Consider the following 14,172-nt stretch of genomic DNA (forward strand, 5'->3'; position numbering starts at 1 on the left):
GTGTTACCAGAGGTCATCCTGCCTTCTTCCTGTGGTGCAACCAGTGGTCATCCTACCCTCTTTCTGTGGTGTAACCGGAGGTCATCCTCCCCTCTTCCTGTGGTGTAACCGGAGGTCATCCTCCCCTCTTCCTGTGGTGTTACCAGAGGTCATCTGCCCTCTTCCTGTGGGGTAAAATGGCTGGTGAATATAATTCTGAAATAAGGGCGGCATGGTGCAGTGGGTAGCACTGTTGCCTCACAGCAAGAAGGTCCTGGGTTTGAGTCCTTGTATCTGTGCCAGAATTTTATTTATTATCTATTTATTTATTTACATGATGAATTTTTTGAAAGCTGAATAAAATCATTTCTCTGTAATTTTTGGGTAGTCGATACATCACGCAGTCAACCATGTTATTACATTTGGCGGTGTTTCTTCAATGGTTTATAATGGAGAGAAAACAATAAAAAAATAGGGCGCCTTAAATGGAAGGCACGGGAAGAGAAAGCACTGTTAATGTCTTATTATGATTAACTTCACTTTTAATGTCTTATTATGATTAATTTCTGTTCATTCAAAGGCATCCTTCTGAAATCCTTCTGAGAGGAAATGTGAGTAGATAGAAAAATTGGTGAAAATGATGAACTTGCAGCTAATTTTGCTATGGCCCACATTTATGACAGCTTTATATAAACAGTCATGAGCTGATCTTTCAGTGCTTTTTTTAACTGCAGCCTTGCTTACTAAAGAAACACTCTCTGAGGACCCTGGTGATACAAAACCTGTTCAAACTGTCTGTTTGAATTATGAGAGTGAGCAGGTAATAATGACATTACCTAAATTCCTCTGGTTGTACTAGTCCACTCCAAAGGAGAGAATCCATTGTGTCATCAAGAATGCAGCATGGAATATGTGCACTCCACTAATTTACCTTATTTAACAGTATTTTCATGTTTTTCATGAGCTTTCTGTAATTTTACTAAGAAGCGCAACTCAACAGTTAGCTGACACCACCACATTCATCATTGAACTACTACCTTTATGAATCAATTAATGTTACAGCAGCAGAGATTTTGTGAGATGCAGAGGTGCTACCGTACATTTTTATGAGCATGTCTCTTGTGATGCAAGTCTTGTCAAAAGGGGCAAAGCTCCGGATTCTGTTCTGATCGAGAACGAAGGAGGAATTTCGGTGCTGAGGAATCCCTGTGTGGTGGGACCACCTGATCTATCAGTTCTGATTATCTCAGGGTTAAAAGGAAGTCCGCCCTACATTCTGTGTTGTTGAGATGAGAAGGTGTCTGGTTTTGCATTTCCAGACGGGTAGTAAAACAGACCCGAAGGTCCTAGACTGGTGTCGGAGGATGACGGTTCCTTTTGTTCAGAAGAGGAGAAGTGAAAGATCAAAAACTTCAGAGATTGTTTAGCAATGAATATGACTATTGTACGCTACAGTGGTCTCTTCTGTTCACCGATACACTAAAGTGTCACGGCCTGTGAGGGCTTACGAAATAAATGAGCCAGACTCTTTACTTTCCCCTCACCTGCTGCAGCACAACTCAAATTAGACTCCCGCCTAATAGGAAGCACATCAAGTAAAGGACAACATTTGCATTTCATAATGAGCTGCTCCGCACGTGTTCCACTTCCTGACGACTTCCTATTGAAAGTCTGCGGACTGTACCACTTCCACGGTGGGAGGGGTGGGCCTCCGAGCCTGGGTACATGTGTCCTTAAGCGGCATTCTTATTGCACCTTTAATTTGGATTAGAAATGTCCGTTTCGCACCCCTGCACGGGATTGTCGAGTGGATTGTTATTTGCCTCGTAATCACTGTTATTACTGACACTGCTCTCATTATTACTATTACTTGTGTGTAGCGCAGCTGTTGTTGTCATATTTTCTTTTAAATAATGGTTGCAAATGGTTTTGTGTTTTCTGTGGAATTGATTTTCCTAGGAGCCACTTCCTGGAATGCCAAAACACTTATAGCATACAGTAGACTCATATTTGGGGTTTAGGGTGGGAAGCTCAGTGTATTAACATTGCCAAACAGACTACAATGAACCTATTCAGAAGCAGTCTGGCAGAAAATTCAGCTTCTATTCCATTTTAAAATCCTGAATATACTACAGAGACAATGTAAACTATTTCTGCCATCTGCCATTTTGTTGTGTCATCTGTGCGCCCTGTTATTTTAAATGTTTAAACAGGGCATAGACCTTTGCGTTTGTCTCACTGCTCAGGCAGTGCATGGTCCTGGCCTTGAAGGAGCTGCAGTCTTTATGCTCCTAATAGCTCTTGCTGTTCCCTGCCTCCTACACACCCAAAACAAGGACTCCTCCATGCTCTCTCTCTCTCTCTCTCTTTTCTCTCTCCTCTCTCTGTCTCGTTCTCTCTCTCGCTCCCTCCCTATCTCTCTTTCTGTCTCACTCTCTCTCTCTCCCTCTCTCCCTCCCTCTTGTCTCTCTTGCTATCTTGTGTAATCCACAGACTGAGCCCACCCCACCCTCCACTGTCTGCCATCTGCCACACCCCCTCGCTCCAGCTCCACAGCAGGGTGTGTCAGTGTGTGATGCTACGATGTTAGCTGAGGGCTAGGTATTCACATCTGAAGCAGAATTAATCGTGAATGACATTCTTAAGTTTTTAAAACAGTTATGATTTAATGGGATTTTTTAACCTGCTTGTGTGAATTGTGGAGGTTGGACGTGCATTTCCTTTCTCTGTGCCTAATGGACGAGTTGAGTGTATATATTTTACACCTTACATTTGCATCCATGTGAGCTATTCACTCATGTACAGTTCAGGGTGTAATTCTATCGAATATCACAGAATTACCACAGTGTAAAATAATATATGGTACTACATTCTGAAATTAATGGTTCAAAAAGAAAAATTGTTTCATGCCAATAAAATATGCAGTATATACGGAATAGGTGATAAACAATCAGAGGGACATAATTGGTATCGTGGCATTGTGATAATCTCATGGGTAAACTGTGTATTGAAAGGCATCTCATTTGTTGATGCAGGGGTGTTGCCATTTATAAAACATGCTGCATTGAATCTTCAGAGAACCGACCTTGGTTTCTCCTGCTGGCTCCAGAATCAGCACAAATGAATTATTATCCTGTCCTTCAAACCTCCCAAATCCGCGTACTTGACAAACACAGGAGGGTGGATCTCTGCTTTAAGGATCTGTTGATATTACATTGTTTATCTGATAGTAGCGTGTAACGAAAAGTTCATTTGTATGATGAATTAGCAGGTGGCTAACCTCTCTGTTGTCCTGTGCCCACAGGATTTTGGCCACAGCCGAATCTCATATGAACATCCCAGTGGACCTGCGGACACTGCGGGCCGTACGGGTGCTCAGACCCCTCAAACTGGTCTCGGGGATCCCCAGTAAGTTCTTTTTAAAAGGAGAAGGGTCTCATTTATCCGTAATGGTAATCCTATAGGTTGTAGGAGTCAGTGTAGGAGAATGTGTACACTGAAAAATGTAAGGCTCTGATAGTGTTTTTAACTCTTAAAGAGTAGATAGGGTCACTGTTAGATGCATACAGTAGAAACTGTCTTAGTCAATTTAATATCGAGTTTGCAGAACAGTGCCCATACCCTTGAACAGGGTCCCTGCCATTTCATGGATCCCAAACCACTTTTATTTCTCATTGAAAAGATCCAAATATGTAAACATACAAAAGCCGGTTAAAATAATAAATAATCTTTAGGCGTGGTTAGTTGTTCTGTTTTTTATTTTATTTTATTTAACCTTTATTTACCCAGGGTAGGATCGCTGAGCACGGATGCTCTTTTGCAGGAACGCCCTGCTTCACACTCATACACACTCCATTCATATATTATTATATAAATAAATGGAAACATATTTCACAGTGTGCATTCTGACAATCCTTGAATTTGGTGGTAATTACTGGTGGAAGTGCTTGCTGATGGTACTGCTTTATGGGGAAATGTCCGGTGTTGAAGAAGCTGTATGCTCTGCTCTGCAGTGTGGCTAAGTGTTGGTTGGTTCGTACCCAGGTCTGCAGATCGTGCTGAAGTCCATCATGAAGGCCATGGTGCCGCTGCTGCAGATTGGTCTCCTCCTCTTCTTTGCCATCCTCATGTTCGCCATTATTGGCCTGGAGTTCTACAGCGGAAAGCTCCATAGCACCTGCACGCCCCTTTCCATCCCCTTTGGTAAGGGAGAGGGAGACAGGCTGTGGCTGTGGCACATGGATCGATACCCTTATATCAGCAGCCTGTGCAGGCCAGAGATAGTTCCATTAGAATAAGCGAACAATTAGCCAGAGAGCCATTCAGTATTTGGACAGACTTGGAGTATTTCTGTTGAGCCATTGTTGGTGGTCAATGTTGGAGCATTCTTGATAGCCATTTTTGGTGTAGCTGCACAAACCTAATGTTACACCATGGATATAAATGATAACAAAAATTAAAAAGACATCACTCCTTCTAATGTACAGTACTCAATATTTTATTGGACTCAACATTTATGTAGTATTTTGTAATTGCTGAAGGGTTTGACCTATATATGAATTGAAAAGAGACTGACTGGAGCATAGTAAGTGCACAAGTTTTTTCTATTTTGACACATCATTTCTGCATGAGTAAGATCTTTTTAATTGAGGTCTTTGATTTTCTTAAATAGCTGACTGAATTACGAACTTCAGTTCTTGTCTCACACTTGCAATATTTTATTTTTCATTTTGTGCTCCTGTTGTCTGCAATTTCAGAATCATTTTAGTATTATTATTATTATTATTATGCCTTTAAAGTTACATATCAGAATGAGCTTTATCTGTAAGTTTTTTGATTTTATGATTTTATATTGTATTTAAGTACAGACTGGTTGAAGAAAAGCTGTCGTGATCATTTTGTTGTTGTTGTTGTTGTCCAGAGAGTGAGGTAGAAGAATTTAAGTTCCCTTGTGGGTCAAGAAACTGCCCGCCCAATTACAACTGCACGGGCAACTGGATTGGACCCAATGACGGAATCACCCAGTTCGACAACATCCTTTTTGCCCTGCTAACTGTCTTCCAGTGCATCACCATGGAGGGCTGGACTACCGTGCTCTACAACGTGAGTCCTAACGTGGTCCGGTCAAGAACACATCGCAGTGTGCGTGTACTGTCTCGTATTGCCTTCTAAAACAGTGCGGTTTCCATGCGAGCCTCCAGTGGTTTTTAAATACACTCTTCCATCTCTGGCCTGAATGAAATACTGTTCTTCAATAGCAAGCGCCATTCTGGATGCGCTGTGTTTTCCTGCTGTGGTACAAACAAAATGTAAAACTCATCCTCAGTACACAGCACACGGCACACCAACCTTGTGTCAGATGAGGGTAATGCTTGGTAATTAACTCCACAGAAAAAACCACAAAGTGAGAACAGGTCATTTGTTGTAGTAACCCATAACATCTACTTCACTGCTGAAACAATGGCATCTGCCCCGCAAGTCACCTTATAAAATTTAGCTCAGTTACATCACAGCTGCATGCATCCATTCTCTTTGCAATGTTCCTCAGACCAAACCATTTTAACGCTTGTACTTGGGGGGTAGCAGAGATGCCAGGTCAACTGTCTGTTACCCTCTTGATTTGCATTGGGCTAACTGAAAAAATACTAGGTTATTTTAATATTTAACTTGAAATTGTTGATATATGGTAAATAATTTAAACTGTTTAAAATATGCAAAGACACTGCGTCCTCTGCTGAAACAACTGCACCTGACACCTTCTGAATAGATTCCTGCAATATTACACAAGACACCTATGACCATTATTATTTTTAGCTTTAGAGTATTCCAACTAAATGGTCCTTGTAAGAGGATGATGATCTCATCTCTAATTGGATTTGCTCTCTCCTCCTCTCCCCCTCTGATCTGCTCATTCTTCTGCACATTTTAATTTTCTTCAACTGATGGGGTGCGTCTCTCTGACCTTATTTCACAGTCACGGTGCGGACGGACAGCAGGTTTGAGTCACGCTCTGTGAGTCTAATTGATATAAATCATATGGATCATATGTGTCAGACTGCACCTCAGTGTTGAGACCTATACTAGGCTCCCGAGGTAATACCCACCAAGGCACAGAAGAGTGAGTATTTTGGGCCCATATTGTAAATTGTGACCAGCAGGTGGGGCAGAAATTAATTCAGCTTTTGTCCTTGTGAATCACAGGCTTTCTGGAGGGTGATAGTGCTCAGATTTTGTCATGAAGATTGTTGTCATGGCCTTCTGAAGCCAGTGTTATATTGCAGTCTTTTCTAGTTTTGGGCATAATGTGGACAGTGGAGCAATTACCTAAGTCTGTCATATAAAGGCACAATTCAAAGAAACATAATAAATAAAGTTTTCATTGTAAATATCCCCCCCCCCCTCACCCCATGAGAACTTTTTAGTTTATGTTCTCAAAAATGCAGCAGTACGGAAATAGGCTGTTTGGACAGATAATCTAGTGTCAACACTGAGGGGGCTGACCAGTGAACTGTAGGAATGTCAATGAAAAGAAGGCTTGAAAATGAAATGAAGAAATTTCTAAGTGCTCTTTACATGGTGTGGGTTTGGGATTATCTTATTTAATAATACCTACCAAGTAGGTGTACACTGAAAAATGATATCCCTGGCGGCCTTCAGATGTTTGAACAAATGAATCAGAGTCAGTGCACCCGTGGGCTGCATTGTTTTTCCCCATATTTTTTTTAAAAGACCAGCTGATTTCATACAGTATGTACCAAGAATAATAAATAGCTTACTTGAGGCCAAAAGCTACAGTGCATTGTTTCTGTTTTTCATCATAAGTCAAATTTGTCGGTCATTGGTTATATCAATTTTCAGATAAATGAATTGGCGGCAAAGGTGACGGGCGTGGAGTTTATGCCTAATCTTCAAGATGGTTGATCTGCTCTCCGTTAATTTAAAAGTTGGAATTGGCAGCTTTGGTCCTGGCAGCATATAAAGAATAGGTATAATAGCGAGCAAGAAGCAAGTAGAGCATGCTGGGATGTGGTGGAGGAGACTGGAGAATTAATTCAGATTTCAGTTACTGTAAAATGGGCAGTATGCACACAGTGCTGGTCCCAGACAGCTCGTAAATCAGTGTCAGGTAATGCATTTTACTCCTCTGAAAACACCAGCCCCCTTGCTTAGCCCTCTTGGCAGACTGACAGATTGAAGGAGAGAAGTGAAGGATATGGAAGACATATGATTGGAAGATATTGAAATGTGGTCATGTGACAGAGGCTTGGGGGAAAGTGGAAATTGTGGAGAGGTTGCTTCCATAATGCTGCAGAAAAGAGAGGGTGTATGCTGATGGCTCCACCAGTCTCTTCAAAAGGGAGTGCGGGTGTCTCAGTGTTTTATGAATCTTTTATTTGTGATCCCTTTTTTCATTTGCATCTTTTCACATCTTACACATTCAACACTTGGTCTAGGATAATTTTATTTTCAATAGAGACAATATTGGATTGATTGCTCATGTCTGTCCTGGGCCAATGGATCGCTCTGGTTGTTCTGTATATATGGCATAGTTGTTTGTTGGCCTTAGAGTCAGTGAGGAGATAAATTAGTTCTCCTTCCCTGCAGTTAGTAATTTCATTCTCTCCACTTTAGTTCTGTGAATCTAGTCTTTTTTTTTAATTTTGTTCTTGCAAACCTGCTCAACTAATTGGTGTCTTCAGGTTCTGCAACAGTGCTGTGAGATTTTCTTTTTCAGAAATAAGTGAATAATTTGAATAATCTAGTTTGATATCCTTTGTTATTTCATCTCCAAAAAGAAACCATTTGAAAGAGAAAACTATGCATTAGATATTTATGGTATGCCCTGTGTTTTGCATTGCAGTCTGCACAGAAATATTCAGCCTGTGTTGTTTTGGCATTTATTCATACCATAAAACGCATGTAACAAATCAATAGCACATTTTTTAGATAGCCGCTGTAATGTTACAGACTGCCCAGCTGCGTAGCTGGGTGTCGGCCTCCTGTCGGACTGAACGCGTGCAGTAGAGCCGGGAGGCAGGCAGAGGGCTGACAGCTCTGCGCATTGTTCTCTGGAGGAGGTGTCAGCTGCCCCCTCTGCCTGACTCCTCGCTGCCCATTGTTCAGCCTAATAGCTTGTTAAAAGACTGCACCGTCTGAATGGTGAAGGCTGATAAAGGAGCGGCGGAGGTCAGGTCAGTTGATATTATGCCTCTTCGTGAAGGATCCTTGTGACTGAGCATTTTGATGATGCCGCTTGCGCTAAACCCCCCCCCCCCCCCCCTTGTCTTCCTCCAAACCCACAAACTCAATTAGGCATGATCTCCACTTCCATGTGTTGTTGTTGGAGACATACACAGGGGCAATGGAAGAAAGACCCGTATTCAGTTTGCACTGCATTGCATTTCTGGAACTGAACAGACACTAGCATGTGGCTCGAATGCATCGCGGTTGCCTTTTTAGGCTCCCGTGTGTGAACCATTTGTGCGACGTCTTCAAATAATCTCTTCGCCATTATTAGGCTGCCAGATGCGTTCTGGCATTTCAGTATGACACCACAGCATCCACTGTGCATTGATTTAACTCTGAGAGTGAAGACAGGTTCTCGGTGTTGAGACAATGCGTGTGATCTGTGGGGAGGGATATTTCTGGAAATGCTGAATCTGTCTGGCAGGTTTATTTGTATAGCAGAAGCTTCTGGGTTTTTATTTAAAAGAGCCTACAAATTTACCTTTAAACTGAAAATTGACTTGGTTCTTCCTTTTTATTTAATTGCGTCTGATCTGGTATCACTGCCTTGGTATCATTTAATATGATTGTAATTGAAAGAAGGAGTGGTATAAAGTTAACACCAACCTTCAATGTCTGTATTGTAACAGCAGTTGAAATGGCTATTATTATTAAAATGACTGAATGTGAAACCAGCGATGGTTTTACCGCTGCACTTGATGAAGTCAAGTACAAAGGGGATCGACCCGTTCCCTCTGGGAATTGATCTGCTCATCACACGAAACCAGTCGGAACCAGTGCAATTAGCAGTTCGTGCGCGACAGTTTTAGCCTTCCCCAACTGGAACCTTCACCGAGGCCATGCCACAGTGTCCCGTGTTCTCACAGCTGTGGACGCGCAGCGTTCGCGCCTGTCTGAAATGCCCGCTGTACCGCTTTTTCCTGTCTGGCTCCGGAGTCTCAGTCCCGGCACATCCGCGCTAATTGATTTACCGACCGCACCTGTGAGGAAGGCGCTGCAAGGGCCCGAACGCAGCACCGCAGGTCCCTCACACTGCCTCTCACACGCTCACAAGGGCACTTTCTGCTTTATATCCTGCAATAGGCTCTGTTTTCTTTCATTTTGTTTGCCACATTGTTACTGTTATAGGTAGTGCAACTTTTTTTGTCTTGAAGTAAAAAAAAAGAATTATCATATAAAATTAGTAAAATAGAAAAATTATTAGTATTAAAAGAAAGTAATATGATTGTTTTTTTTGCATACTAAAAATATTTAGTACTTTAACAATTTTTATACAGATTAATTTAGGATCAGTGTACAAAACAGTACTGTAAAACATTTAATATTTCTGTGTTGTATTTACCTTTAATTTAAAAAATAAATAAATAAAACTCATTATATAGATTTAGACACAGCACCAATCATGACATGATGTCATTTTATATGACAGAAGGAAATTCTACGGAAGCAAATACGGTATATACAGCATCTGGCTTGTTCAGCGTTATCTTCACCAGTTTTCCAAGCAATAATGTCAGTGACATAATAATGTCAGTCTGAGAGCACTAGCATGGCCTTTTAGGGAAACAGCCCTGCTGTAGGCCTTTGAGCTGATAGAGATGGAAGATATCTCGTTATCGGGGGCATCTGTGGCTGTGCGGTCTTCCTCTCCGGCAGCTGCGGACGGTCAGCGCAGCCAAACCGCTCACGTTCCCCGGACAGGCGCAAGCGCAGAGCTCTGGAAAATTCCGTCCTCATCGCAAACAAGGGACAGCGGTGGAAGGCCCAAAAAATTGTACTGGAAGGTCCGTTTAATCATGTTAATCCGTTAGGAATTGCTCAAATATCATCACTTGATGTGTATTTGGGCGCACACACGTGTATGTTTCTAAAAGAATTTAAAAAATTGTAATTGGGCCCATTTGAATCCTGCTGCAGTTTTGTGGGATTAACATCTGACACTGTCCACAAAGTGGATTTTGTCCAGCTTGTCTTAATCAACCTGTCCCTCACAAAACGCCTGTTGTCTCGCTGTCCTCTGGTCAATGTACTTGTCATTGTCATTTTGTTAAAATTCTCTGTGTCATGTTTCCACAGACCAACGATGCCTTAGGCTCCACATGGAACTGGCTCTACTTTATCCCTCTTATAATTATTGGGTCCTTTTTTGTGCTGAACCTGGTGTTAGGAGTCCTCTCAGGGTGAGTGCAGCGCGTATTTCACCGCTCCCCAGTGGCCGCCATTGCTTTTAAACACTGTTACTGCTGCTTCAAGCTCAGGCTAATGAAATGGCTGGACAGGATAATGCATGGCGCACAGTAATCAACTGTGCAGACTGGAGGCAACGGCCCATCCCAGACAAAATGATTGCTCTTATTAAAGACGTTTGCCGTGAAGCGAGACTCCTCGCGGATAACTCCTGGGTGTTTTAACTGCAGGGAGTTTGCCAAAGAGAGGGAGAGGGTGGAGAACCGCAGGGCTTTCATGAAGCTCAGGAGGCAGCAGCAGATCGAACGGGAGCTGAACGGCTATCGAGCCTGGATAGATCGCGCAGGTACCCTCGCTGCGCTGCGCTGCGCCCTGCGCGGCTGCTGTTCGTACGCGGTGCCGCTGCAGCTCAGCAGCATGATGACAAAAACACCTGTAAAAAAAAAAATGTATCTTTGGAAGCATCTGACGCCCTCTGTTCCAGATAGGGATAAGTAAAGCAATGCTGAGTCACTCACAGGTTCACAGAAACAAATCTGAGAAGTTGAATTGGATGCTTGTAGCCTCAGGGCTCTGCATTATGGCCTTAGACTGGATAATGCGGCATACAGACATGCCGTAGCGGATCAAAAACATTTTTTTAGAATTAAAACAACCTTTAAAATTCCTCTTTAAGGACCAGAGAGTGTTCGCCTGATGAGTTTGGAAACAGGTTAATGGCCCGGACTGGATTATAGAGTAAATTGTGATTGTTTTCAAAACTGCTGGAATTTTGTCAGAATGTTATTTTTTGTTGTTAGTGACGTAAATAGAGTGTTGATTTGTTCGTAGTCCCATAATAACGACCCATGTCTTTGTACGAACATGTTTAATTTTCTGTTTTGAACAAAAAATTCACAGAGGAAGTGATGCTGGCAGAAGAGAATAAAAATTCAGGACCGTCTGCACTGGATGGTAAGAGTAACATTTCATATACTGTAAAAATTAAACCACATAATGGGCTATGTTTCTTTACATCCCACCTTCTGTTTGTGCACGTTTTAACAGTGCTGTGGCAGTTACAGTGTTATTGTCTGTCTTTCATGTGACACCAGATTGGTTCCATCTGTTTGGGTTCTTTTTTTATTAGAAATTCAACATGTTCTTATGATATAATCGCTCTAATGTGACATTACTGTAGGCGGGTAATTGAAGACAGCATATCTCTTTCAAGTGAATACCCTTCCTTGGAGCAATTACTTTAATCTTTCTTTTTGTAAAGAACACTCAGAAGGTCTGTACTGAATACAGCAAACAGAATTAATAAAACTAAGAATACAATTTTTAAATGTGAAATTTGTTTCATTATGTCTACCATCAGTCACAGGTTAATTCATGAGGAATCTCATGAGGAATGATCAGGCTTTCTGTGTATTTTTTTGAACTTTATTAGATGAATTAGCAAATTGTTTTCTTTTTCAATAATGTTTTGACTGGAAAGCAGGAAAGAGTATTTAATTCTGGCATAGATGAATATGTCACACGTGAGATGTGTGCGTGTGTTCTGTAGCCTATGTGTGCATGTGAGCTTTATTTATACATGGACGGTTTATGAATTTTGGTGCATTGTTAACCTTTGATCAATGTCATTTCATTTGGTGTTGGAGTGGTGCATAGTTCCCACAAAAATTGTACAACATTCAGAACAGAAGTAATATGACATATAAGTCAGGAAAAGAGGAACCAAAGAATGTTTGTCTTGGTTGGAATAGGGAAATTATTCAGTCGCCACAATATTGCTCCCACTCCAGCTATCAAGTGTGGTGCTCATTTCAAAATTGGGTTTACAACTTTTTTCAGCCTAACACACATAAACGCACAAAGGTAGGACCCTATGAATTGAAGTATGCCCCCCTCCAAACAAACAATAGTTTTTTATTAAATTTTGATTGACAACTCCCAAATGGCTGTCTGAATGAAATAGAGCCAGTAACCATGGTGAGGAACAGCTTCTATTCTTATACTTCCTTGTCACCTTTTGTTCCCAGTGACTGGACCCCAGTAGAAAAAAAAAATGCAGTTTACATTGCCTTCGTTAATGACAGTACAAATACAGGGGGACCTGGCCTCCAGAATGACTTTTGTTGGCAGACAACAAAAAGTGAAAATGGTCCAGCTGTTTCAGTGGCAATAAGAAACACAAGAAATAATTGCCTATATAAATGAGCACACCAATGTTGCCTTGGTAACTGAGAAAAGAAAATGTTGGCTGCATCTTCTGTTCGGGTGCAGCAGACATTCCTTTTCAGACTTGTGCTTGTACTCCTTTTATAAGGGGATACAAAGGTAAATAATGAATAAATTCAACCTTAACAAAAGGCCAGATCCTTAGATGAGAGAGGGCGGGAAGCATTGAGTGTGGTAGGAGGGAGCAGAGGTACCTGCACAAATAGATATTCCCTTCACAAATGTTTTGCGATAAAGTGTGTCAGAATTGTTATATCGTTATGTACGATGGGGCTGAAGGTAAGACACTTAGGGATGTTCTCGAATATGACCCACCTGCTTCACCACATCAGTATTCCACACTTAATCGCCATATGTCTTTCACGTCACACACATTTTGACAATCTAATTTCTCTTCATTTCTCATCATCAACTTCAGTGTTCTAGTTATTTACCTGGTCTTGACTCATACAAGTACTCTGGAACTGTTTCTGTTCCCTGTGTCATTATCATCCGTGGGCTGTTGAGTTATTTGTCACAATTAACATAGTGTTGTGAGCCAAACTCTTGGGTTGTGTTGTCTCATTGTCTCACTGTATGATTTTTAAAGGAATCCATTGGTTATGCAATTAAAATATATTACTTTTTGGCAATTGGTGTATAAACATAAGTTCTTGCAATGAAGAACATTTACTTATCACTGTAGAATGGGACATGGGCTGGGATTCAAACAACATTTGTCCTTTGACTAAAAATTAAAACTGAAAAGTATTATTTTGTCCTTCACAGTTTATGTTCATGATCACTTAAACAAACTTACCAAACTGAGCTTGTGAAGAAAAATTGTAGTGTTTGCATTGACTGAAAGTTAAGGACAAATGTTGACTGAACACAGTTCAGGGTCTTTTCCATTGGAATCTCAAAAGTAATCCAATCATAATTATTATATGATACAACGGTAATTTCCTTGCAGTAAAGTCAGTCAGTGAAAGAAAATTCAATGTCTGCCTCTCATTGGTAACTGAATGTTTGCTTAAATATGCAGTATGCACATGTACTTGTTTATATAGTGGTATTCCATGTGAATCTTCTTCATGGGTGTCAGTTTCAGTACTACACATGTGTACGTATTGTCAGTATTTGTTTATTTAACATTTTGTTCTCGTGCGTCTGGCAGGTGTATGGGTGCTGTGTGACCAAGGGACTATTTTGTGGTGGTGAGTGTCAGCAGTGTGTGCTGTGCGATTAACGGCGTGTTCTAATGCCCCTCACGGTCGCAGTGCTGAAGAGAGCCACCATAAAGAGGAGCCGCCTAGATATGATCCGCCACGGCCCGGGGGACGATCAGTACACCGATATCTCCTCCGTGGGTGAGTCTGAGGCCCGTGTGTTCACTCTCACCAGGAAACTGTGGGACTAGCAGATACCTGCAGGTGCCTGTATCAACCAGAAGCACTGCTTGCAAATGACTCAGTCGAGAAACTGTTACACTCCTGTTTCTTGGATTAGACTATGAAAAGACAGCATACGAAGATGGCAGAAGGACACGCCAAG

At 41.5% G+C, this 14,172-nt stretch overlaps 1 protein-coding gene across 1 annotated transcript in view; it reads left to right on the plus strand.

Annotated features, from left to right (window-relative positions):
- LOC135253692 (voltage-dependent R-type calcium channel subunit alpha-1E) overlaps window positions 1–14,172 on the plus strand; it is a 135,513-nt gene that overhangs the window by 80,558 nt on the left and 40,783 nt on the right. Inside the window, exons 6-12 of the mRNA XM_064333288.1 lie at window positions 3,284–3,387; window positions 4,024–4,182; window positions 4,901–5,082; window positions 10,303–10,406; window positions 10,644–10,759; window positions 11,314–11,367; window positions 13,899–13,988. Of these exons, the coding sequence (XP_064189358.1) occupies window positions 3,284–3,387; window positions 4,024–4,182; window positions 4,901–5,082; window positions 10,303–10,406; window positions 10,644–10,759; window positions 11,314–11,367; window positions 13,899–13,988 (809 nt within the window). The remainder of the gene's footprint in view (window positions 1–3,283; window positions 3,388–4,023; window positions 4,183–4,900; window positions 5,083–10,302; window positions 10,407–10,643; window positions 10,760–11,313; window positions 11,368–13,898; window positions 13,989–14,172) is intronic.

Source organism: Anguilla rostrata, chromosome 4 (genome assembly GCF_018555375.3).
Source record: "Anguilla rostrata isolate EN2019 chromosome 4, ASM1855537v3, whole genome shotgun sequence".
In the NCBI taxonomy this organism is placed as follows: Eukaryota; Metazoa; Chordata; class Actinopteri; order Anguilliformes; family Anguillidae; genus Anguilla; species Anguilla rostrata.